Genomic DNA, 11,102 nt, shown 5'->3' on the forward strand with positions numbered 1-11,102 from the left:
TTTTTCCCAGGGTCACCACAAAATTTAACACCCAATGCTGGATCATTTTGAAAGTCAAAGGCATAGCTATAATAATGACACTGGGAAAATAGGCATAACCCAAAACTTTCTATAGCAAATGGGGTATAAAAGCATCCTTTCTTTTCCTCCATTTTTTGATGTATTTTAATATTCAATTCAAAACATTCTATTCAATTTCAAAACATTCTTCCAGGATTATTTTGAACATCAATAACAAATAAAAGTTAACATTAAAGAGGCCGATTAGTTTTGAAAAAAAGAACAACTGAAATATGCTTCAGGATAATTTATTGAAATAACTGGAAAGGAAATAGATTCTTAAAGAAATAATAATAAGCACAATTCCAGAAACAATTTGTATACGTATGTTTGATATGTCTGTAGCATTTCCAAATGAATATTGAACTTCTGTGGTACTAGTTGAATTAAAATTTGGAAAATGTAAATAGTTCATGAGTCAAATTTCAAATTAAATGAATGACATAATATATAAAATAAATAAAGGGACAAAGTTCATTTTTTCCATATAAACTCATTCAAACATACTTAATTTGGGGTAACATGATACAAAGATGGAAAAGGCATCATATTTCCAGTCTCAGTCAATTCTGTGGAATAGAGAGCAAATATATAATTAGTTATGTTATAACATGTAACTATTTAACTCTCTTCACTTTTAACTTTGGTGTGACTAATTCACAAAAGAAATTGTATTGCAAATGCATTCTGTTGTGGTTCGGAGGCATATAAAGTTTGTATATAACCAAATATTAGCGAACTTGTTTCAGTGAAATGTCTAGTATTTCGTAATCCCAAAAGGCTTTGTATGTTAGAATTGCAATGCTATTCTCTCCTCTTTTTAACCTTTCCACTTGGAGTAATTTTAACCCATAAATTAAAAGACAATTTTAAGTAAAGTAAATACAAATTTTATGAAGGCTAGGTTAGAAATAAAAATGCAAATAGGCTTTTGTCAAAAGCTCAAATGTATTTCCATAAAAGTAAAATAAATATATATTCTGTTTTTCCTAAAAATAGTGACAATCAAATGCAAGTATATAGGCCCTTGAAAGCAAGCCAGTCAAATTTGTCAATAGTAAATAAATAAAATTAAAGTTATTTGAAATGCAAAAGATAGATAGTTTTAGGTGAGTAAATGATAGTCAACCATTAAATTGATAATTAATAAAAAAAGTTCTTGTATGTATGAAATTTTCACTGTATTGGGCTTCTCTAGGAGAATTACATGTAAAAAGACATCATGTATAAAAATGATCAATTTAATCTCCAAACTCCCAAAACTTACCAAAAATGAGGATGGAAAATTAACTTTGAAATCTTCTTAGACCTTAAAATTAAACAAATACAAATAAATAAATAAATAACCTCTTAGTAAGAAAACTTGCCTTAAGAATGTTGTAAGTAGTGAAATAAACATCTCAGTCTTTTGCCTTCATATATACTTATAGCAAAAACAAGATGTGAAGTAAGGCTTGTGTAAAATAGATGTGCACAAGGAAAATGACAGAACATTTTTTAGCTTTTTTTTCCAAATTCAATCATATTATTAAATTTAATTCTGGCTTTTGTAAGCCTTAATCACTTTATCTAAATCAGAATTCTCAACAGACTAATTAAATCAGAATTCATGCAATAGTTTTTTTCTCAACACTCAGTTTCCTCTACACAAAAAACCAGAACAATTATATCAGAATCTCTGGGTAAGCATAGGCATTGGGATTTGTGGGGAAAAGTTTTCCAGGTGATTCTATTCTATAGGTAAGCATTAAGAATCACTTATCTATGAGAACACATGGACACAGGAAGGGGAACATCACACACCGGGACCTGTCGTGGAGTGGGGGTAGGGGGGAGGGATAGCATTAGGAGATATACCTAATGTTAAATGACGAGTTAATGGGTGCAGCACACCAACACGGCACATGTATGTGTATATAACTAACCTGCACGTTGTGCACATGTACCCTGAAACTTAAAGTATAATAATAACAAAAAAAGAATCACTTATCTAAACTATTTTTTTATTCATTTACTCTACATTTATTCTTTTATTCTACCATCACATACACATCTTGAATGAAACAGCAAAGTCAGTAAATTTGGACTTACATTAATAGGGTTATGAACTGGGGCAAGTGGCTGAGTCACAGGGTAGATCTGGTGGGTGGGGTTAAGTAGAAGTTCTTGGTTGAGCAGAAGGGCTTGAACAGGCACAGCTCTCTGAGGGTAGGGCACCACTTGCTGGGGGATAGGCAGGACTTTGGGCTGAGGAACAGACCACAGGGGCTGACGGGGAAGTGCAAGAGTCTGAGGAATAGGCTGAGGGACCTGGTGCATCAAGGGCTGGAGCAGAGGCAGAGGAAGATGCAGATTTTCAAGATCAGTGAGTTTTGGCATTTGAGGGTCAAAAAAGGGCATCTTTGGAGATTTAAGGACGGGCATCACTCTGCCATTAGTGTAGACAGTGTCTTTAGCTTTAGGGACTTCCATTGTTTCAGGCTGAGGGACAGGCAGCACCACAGCAGGCTGAGCAAGAGGCAGAATGTTTTGTGGAAGAAAACTATAGGGGATAGTCTCAACGAATGGATAGATCAGAGGCTGTGGCTGGAAAGAGGGGTAGATTTTATTCTGGTGTTCATCCTGGAAAGAAGGAAAAAGAATCTTTGAGTCCTTGATTAAGCTATAGTTGCCATTCATAATGAATTCATTTCTCTCTTTTAGACAATGATAAATGAGTAAAAAGAGAGGAAGAAAATATTTCACTTATTTTGGTTAAGAAATTATCTTGAGTCATGTGAAGAAAAATGAGTAAACTGTTTGTTGAAAAATTTTAATCCACTCACTTCATGGGTAACTCCACAGGCCAAAGTGAAATCAACGTTTGGATATTTCAGAAACATTTTTTTTTAACCTTTTTCTGAATTGCCTGGATAGCTGTAGCTGTACACTTTGGTCTTCAGAGAGAATTTACTTTTCAACACAGTTGTACCAATAGTAGACCAAATTGTTTTCATACAGTATAAAGAGATCAGTTTAAAAAGATTTAGAGGGACAATTCCAAGGTTTATTTTTGTTTTGTTTTGGTTTGATGAAAAAGAAAATCAGTCTTAATTTGTGGCTAATCTCAGGAAGTAATTTAACACCGGCCAAATTCTTGCATTCCTTTCCTTGGGAGAAGATAGTCTCTTCAGTCTTTCAAGAGACATTGATTTTTTTGTTCAAATTTGATTTTAAAAATATTTTATGTGACTCCAAACAATTCATTGATACACAAAGCAACTGAAAATTATAATTGGGTAAACATATCACCATAAATGTAATTTAATGAAATACAGGATTTTGTGTTGTCCATATGGGAATAAAGGCAATATGGGACAAATTTTACATAGACTTTTTTACCAGCTGTATACACCTTTTCATTACCATATCCACCTTGAGAATAAGAGGATCATAGTTCCCAACCTGGAAATGTTCCCACCAACGTGTACTTGTTGAAAACAGATATACCATTAGTAATATCGTTATGTATTTAGTCTATATTCTAGAAATTAATTATGAGTTTAGAAATGCATGCATATGCTAGAAAATATATTGACTTTATCAATGTTTAATTTTTTACAGTGGTTGGTGGGTATATGGCATTTATTTTATTATCATTCTTTAGAATCAACATATATATTATAAATATTTTTGTATGTATTATACTTTGTAATAATTTTAGACATATACTTATCATTAACAAATTACCTCTCCTTGCTGCTGGTCCTCATGTTTAACCTTCTCAACTTTCTGCTAAAGATAAATCATATATAAAGATATGTTACCATCTGTAAAAATTAAACAGGAAATTTTGAAAATATGTACATTTTAAATGTGAAAACTTACCTCGTATTGTGTAATAGTTTCCTACAGAAAAATATAAAATAAAATTAGGTTTAGTTTTAACAATTCTTACTTTGCAATATAAATCAAGAAATAAAGGCATTAATTCTTTGATAAAGTCATTAATAACTTTGTATAATCATTAAAGCTTATATATTAAACTGTTCTATTTAAGCTTGTTATGTAAAAGAAAGTCAGATGAATGCAGTCAAGAAGGACATGGTACAAAAAAAAGCAATTAATAGATGCTAATTTCTCTCTACCACCATGCTCATTCCCTGACAACAAATGGTCTCTAAAACCCCATCTGATTTTTAAAAAAGGAAATACTCATTGAAAATATATTCTAACAACAATTGATACATTATGATCACTTCAAATGAATCATAAGAGTTAAACACTTCCCTTAAGGATCATATAACCTTTCTGAAGAGACAGAGTCTATTGATGTATCATTTACTTATCAAGTGATCACACACCCAAGAAGAGTGGTGTAAGAATAAATATCTACCTGACTCTCTCAGGTAGATTTAGGACTACACTAAATCTCACTTATTTACTAAAGTAGCTATGGTAATTATAAAATGTGTCCTTTTGCACGTCTGCCTACCTACTACTTAGCAAGCTCTTAACTATCACTGGCATCTCTAACTTTTCAGTTTGTACCACAGCTCCTAGTCAATGTCTGACCCATAGAAGGCCATCAACATATGCTTAAGGTGAATAAGTTCAGGGTAAAGAGAGTTCAAGGCAGAAAACAGGACTGTACGGTTCATTAAAAAGAAAAAAAGAAGCAAAATAACACAATTTCAAGTAGCAAGCCAATTTAGAAAGTTCTAGAATGTTGTATTATCCAGATACTTATTGTCCTTAAATACATATAAAGGAAATACATACTAGAACTTATATGTCATTAACATAGCTGCATTAGCTTAACTGCCATGATGTAACACCATAGAAAAATAGCGCAGGATTTTACTGTTCTAAAATTGGGTAGAATGTTAACTTACCTCACTGCTTGAAAGGCTTTCTACAGTCTGTGGAAAAAAAAAAAAATTGACAACCAGCTAAATCTTCTAGATCATTAGAGAATTTTACTATTTTATGGTTCATAAATTTTCTCTAAAAAAAAAATCTTACCTCAGAGGGTGCATTGGATTGTTCCTTCTGAAAAGATGTTTAAAAATTCAATTTCTACAGCTAACTCATTGTTAAACATGTATCCTACTTAATTTTTACATAATTTATGCAGAGCTATCTCTTTCACAAATTTGAGAAATAAAAAATGTTATATGACTTTTGAGGTTTGAAAGGTAATTACTTTAATGTCTTTTATATTTAGTAATTTTTATTAATATAGTTTATCTTATATTTATTAAAGACAGAGTTTTTGATGGGTAAAAGAAGAGTCACTTTAATTTGTATTAAATATTTTTATTATGTTATTATTAATATATTTATGATCATGATTATGATTGTGTCTGTACTTCATCTTATGGATGTCTTTGTACAGACAGACACAGGATTTGACCCAGTGCCCTAGGCTTTAAGGTATATATACATTTTATCACTGGAATAAGATATATTTATCTAGGTTGAGAATCTGTGGAGTTGTACTTATGCAATATTATATTTTGTTGCCATTTTTATGATTTTTTATTACTTATTGATTTGTTTGCTTTTTCTTTAGTGACTAGCAGCACATTGGTGTAGGAAGCATTTGAGGCACTATAGGAAACTGTTGAGACAGTGGGTATATATAAATGATTTTGATAGAAGCCAAGAGAATTATCATGAAATTCTTCATTATTTATACAGTAAAAAATGTTGGTGATGTTCTTCTCTACAAATAGGCACATAGTCCACTATTTCTTGATTGTTTAGGAAGTTTTTCTTGTGCACATACCTCCCTTGCAAAAGCAAGAGCCACCAGGCAGGCAAGGATGAGGACCTTCATGGCTACTAAGTCCTGTGAATGTAGAAAAAATTGAATGGTGGAAGATTGGTCAATCGGATATATTTTCTTATTTAGGTAAGGTTACTTTTTATAAAAAAAAAAGAGAGCTAATGTATAACAAAAATGTCTGCATTTAGAAAATAAATAGAATAAATACTAAATAGAAGTTATATCGTATGACTGTGGTCAAAATCTATTCTGGCTTACTATTCTCATGTTTCAAATTCCAAACTTATTGCCAGCTATTCAGATTTTTCAGCTAAGAACTCTATCTGCACTTTTCTAAAAGTCCCATTTACACTATTGAATTTTTCAAAAGGCATAAAGAAGTTATAAATATGTATGGAAAGATTTATGCAGCACATCAAAAAGCTTATCCACCATGATCAAGTGGGCTTCATCCCTGGGATGCAAGGCTGGTTCAACATACGAAAATCAATAAACGTAATCCAGCATATAAACAGAACCAAAGACAAAAACCACATGATTATCTCAATAGACGCAGAAAAGGCCTTTGACAAAATTCAACAACGCTTCATGCTAAAAACTCTCAATAAATTAGGTATTGATGGGACATATCTCAAAATAATAAGAGCTATCTATGACAAACCCACAGCCAATATCATACTGAATGGGCAAAAACTGGAAGCATTCCCTTTGAAAACTGGCTCAAGACAGGGATGCCCTCTCTCACCACTCCTATTCAACACAGTGTTGGAAGTTCTGGCCAGGGCAATGAGGCAGGAGAAGGAAATAAAGGGCATTCAATTAGGAAAAGAGGAAGTCAAATTGTCCCTGTTTGCAGATGACGTGATTGTATATCTAGAAAACCCCATCGTCTCAGCCCAAAATCTCCTTAAGCTGATAAGCAACTTCAGCAAAGTCTCAGGATACAAAATCAATGTGCAAAAACCACAAGCATTCTTATACACCAATAACAGACAGAGAGCCAAATCGTGAGTGAACTCCCATTCACAATTGCTTCAAAGAGAATAAAATACCTAGGAATCCAACTTACAAGGGATGTGAAGGACCTCTTCAAGGAGAACTACAAACCACTGCTCAATGAAATAAAACAGAATACAAACAAACGGAAGAACATTCTATGCTCATGGGTAGGAAGAATCACTATCGTGAAAATGGCCATACTGCCCAAAGTCATTTATAGACTCAATGCCATCCCCATGAAGCTACCAATGACTTTCTTCACAGAATTGGAAAAAACTACCTTAAAGTTCATATGGAACCAAAAAAGAGCCCGCATCACCAAGTCAGTCCTAAGCCAAAAGAAGAAAGCTGGAGGCATCACACTACCTGACTTCAAACTATGCTACAAGGCTACAGTAACCAAAACAGCATGGTACTGGTATCAAAACAGAGATATAGACCAATGGAACGGAACAGAGCCCTCAGAAATAATGCTGCATATCTACAACTATCTGATCTTTGACAAACCTGAGAAAAACAAGCAATGGGGAAAGGATTCCCTATTTAATAAATGGTGCTGGGAAAACTGGCTAGCCATATGTAGAAAGCTGAAACTGGATCCCTTCCTTACACCTTATACAAAAATTAATTCAAGATGGATTAAAGACGTAAACGTTAGACCTAAAACCATAAGAACCCTAGAAGAAAACCTAGGCAATACCATTCAGGACAAAGGCATGGGCAAGGACTTCTTGTCTAAAACACCAAAAGCAATGGCAACAAAAGCCAAAATTGACAAATGGGATCTAATTAAACTCAAGAGCTCCTGCACAGCAAAAGAAACTACCATCAGAGTGAACAGGCAACCTACAGAATGGGAGAAAATTTTTGCAACCTACTCATCTGACAAAGAGCTAATATCCAGAATCTACAATGAACACAAACAAATTTACAAGAAAAAACAAACAACCCCATCAAAAAGTAGGTGAAGGATATGAACAGACACTTCTCAAAAGAAGACATTTATGCAGCCAACAGACACATGAAAAAATGCTCATCATCACTGGCCATCAGAGAAATGCAAATCAAAACCACAATGAGATACCATCTCACACCAGTTAGAATGGTGATCATTAAAAAGTCAGGAAACAACAGATGCTGGAGAGGATGTGGAGAAATAGGAACACTTTTACACTGTTGGGGGGGACTGTAAACTAGTTCAACCATTGTGGAAGTCAGTGTGGCGATTCCTCAGGGATCTAGAACTAGAAATACCATTTGACCCAGCCATCCCATTACTGGGTATATACCCAAAGGATTATAAATCATGCTGCTAGAAAGACATATGCACGTGTATGTTTATTGTGGCACTATTCACAATAGCAAAGACTTGGAACCAACCCAAATGTCCAACAATGATAGACTGGATTAAGAAAATGTGGCACATATACACCATGGAATACTATGCAGCCATAAAACAGGATGTGTTCATGTCCTTTGTAGGGATATGGATGAAGTTGGAAACCATCATTCTCAGCAAACTTTCACAAGGACAAAAAACCAAACACCGCATGTTCTCACTCATAGGTGGGAATTGAACAATGAGAACACATGGACACAGGAAGGGGAACATCACACACTGGGGACTGTTGTGGGGTGGGGGGATGGGGGAGGGATAGCATTAGGAGATATACCTAATGCTAAATGACGAGTTAATGGGTGCAGCACACCAACATGGCACATGTATACATATGTAACAAACCTGCACGTTGTGCACATGTACCCTAAAACTTAAAGAATAATTAAAAAAAGACAAATAAAATAAAAAAAAATATTTATTCATTAACTTAAAAATATTTCTTTAGAACAGATTCTAAAAAATCTGTTCTTGCCAGACACTGTCTAGGGACCAGGACTGCAGCAATGAACAAAATATTACAGTCCTGATTTTACTCCCTCATGGAGCCTCAGTTCTACTGGAAGAGACTGATCAAGAAAATGTGTACAAAAAAATCACATTTTATTTTTACCTTTTTTCTTTTCACTAAACGCTTACCATGAATATTTTAGTTTAATTATTTCTCCTCATTTCCAATAAGACTGAGATTTTCATTTTGACATTTTTGTTATTTGTGTCACTATCCAGAGACTTTGTTGGACTATTAAGTTTGTTTCTTCTCCGTTTATATCCATCTTCCCCACATAGCTAATAATGTCTGTTCTCCTTTATGCCACATGACTTTAGAGATTATACACCAGGCTTCTTCTCTTCTCTTTATTAAAATGTACACACGGTTCTCTTGATGATCCGCCAAGAGGTCAGGGCCTCTTGCCCACTGCCGAGCTTGGGACTACCTCTTCTTGTGAAATATATGTTAATATTTTTGACGAAATATACTAAATCGTCTCCTTGTTATGTGTTCTTACATTTTTTATAATTTATTTCAAAATAATGTTTGTGCCACAATATTACTTGCCACTCAAATCTTCATTCTCAGATATTGAAACTCAATTTTTGAACTCAATTTTTGAACTAAAAATACTTCATGAAAAAGTCTCTAATTTATTTGAGAAATGTTCTTTTCAATATTTGAAGGTTGAATATAATTCTCTCTATTACAGAAAACAAATATTTTTTCTAGATTTTTTATGAATGTTAATTAATTTTTTATTAATTTTACTTTGCCTAAGACCACTGTAAGTTTCCAAATTTTTTATGTCAGGGTTCAGAAACAGAATATAATACTCTATTATATATAATTACACATACGGAAGATCCCACAGCACTTTCTATATTTTACAAGTAGTATAAACTTTACTAATTTTATTACTAATCTACGAATATATATAATAATTTTATATACTAATATATAATTACAATACTAATTTTATATACTAATACACTAATATATACTAATACTAATTATACTAGTTTTTATACTCATTTATATACTATAAATATACTACATACTAATATACTTTAATATACTAATTTTTAAGCCAGAGCTTCATTATCGACTGGTATGCTCTAAGCTACTTTTTCTTTTAGATCATCTATTATCTTTGTTTATGGTTTCCAAGTCTTTTCTACCCCATTAAGAATTTTCTTACAAAGTAAACCACATTGTTTCTTTTTAACTTAATTGTGTATTTCTGTCTCATTTTAATATTGTTTTGAAATATTACAAACTAGATAATAAACTGGGAAGTTTGAGGCTCTAAACAATTTTGATGAGTAAACTCCTCTAAAAACATTGTTTATAAACATTTAAAGTAGTAAATGCCCCCATACCGTTCCCTCCATTTCTCGACTCAGTATGCTACTGCTGTAAACTACCTGTTGGACAAAGCTTTTCCAGTAATTATTTATCTACCCATACTATAATTTAAGTATATTTCTTTTTACGACTGTGATATGCTAAATCAAACTGGAAGATTAATTCAAAAAATGAATCTCCTTTTAATATTAACTATGAACTAGCCTCATACTAAATATATATATATATGCATAAAATTAGTTATTATATTTTCTTAAACTCATGAAGGCTATATGTCATTGCAATTTTTTTTACCAAATTCTTCTGGGCACTTCTATCTTTTTTGGCCTAAGTGTTAAAAATAATCTCAGTATTACCTTAATTACTTTTATTTCAAACACTGTATTTTAAGTAACTATGTTCCTTCTATAGCTCAAGCTACTTTGAAATACATGGTTAGGAGAAGATACAACAAATTTGTATCTAAAATTCTTACCGTTTTTCCAAGATTGAAGAAAAGTGAAGGTAGTGCTAGACGGCTGATGGTCCATCAGCTTATGTGACTGTTTATATACTATATTTAATGACATGCTAATTTCGTGGTTTGAAATAAGATCAATAGTGAGCTTTAATTCCAAGAAGTCCACATGATTAGAAAATGATTTCTGCCTATTATATGTCCCCAGAAATTGTGGGGATCATTGTAACAAGGGAACAATACAAGTTGATAAAAGAAACCTATCCAGGAAATGCAATTGTTCAATAACAAAAGACAATGACTAGAGGACAGTGACACTCTGGCCCTGTCCCCAAGTTATTATGGACATAATTAGGTCTCTTTAGGGCCTAGTGGGGCCTTGAGATTTCAGTTGTGGGAAAATTGTATGTGAACGCTAGAGATACACAGGGCTTCACAAAGGCCACAGTTTCATGTGAACCTGAGCAGTTGTTAGTGCTTTATGCTGAAATGAAGAAACTGACAAGATAACAAGTCCATGATGGTAGCTTAGTTATGTGAGGCAAACTGTTTCTCCCAG

General features: G+C 33.1%; 1 protein-coding gene across 3 annotated transcripts; it reads right to left on the reverse strand.

Annotated features, from left to right (window-relative positions):
* Positions 1-292: 292 nt before the first annotated feature.
* Positions 293-10,609, reverse strand: CSN2 (casein beta). Of its 3 annotated transcripts, none has more exons than XM_009240053.3 (8): positions 10,562-10,609; positions 5,831-5,893; positions 4,935-4,961; positions 3,928-3,948; positions 3,790-3,831; positions 2,152-2,682; positions 1,328-1,369; positions 293-629 (listed from the first exon to the last, which is right to left on the reverse strand). In XM_009240053.3, the coding sequence occupies exons 2-7, from the start codon at positions 5,879-5,881 to the stop codon at positions 1,364-1,366; spliced, it is 678 nt and encodes a 225-aa protein (XP_009238328.1). In that variant the 5' UTR covers positions 5,882-5,893; positions 10,562-10,609; the 3' UTR covers positions 293-629; positions 1,328-1,363. The 3 variants fall into 3 exon arrangements, with proteins under 3 accessions (XP_009238328.1, XP_002814868.1, XP_054409585.1); XM_002814822.2 differs by having other exon boundaries at positions 3,790-3,834; XM_054553610.1 differs by lacking the exon at positions 3,790-3,831.
* Between the last annotated feature and the right edge of the window lie 493 nt (positions 10,610-11,102).

This window comes from Pongo abelii, chromosome 3 (genome assembly GCF_028885655.2).
Source record: "Pongo abelii isolate AG06213 chromosome 3, NHGRI_mPonAbe1-v2.0_pri, whole genome shotgun sequence".
In the NCBI taxonomy this organism is placed as follows: domain Eukaryota; kingdom Metazoa; phylum Chordata; class Mammalia; order Primates; family Hominidae; genus Pongo; species Pongo abelii.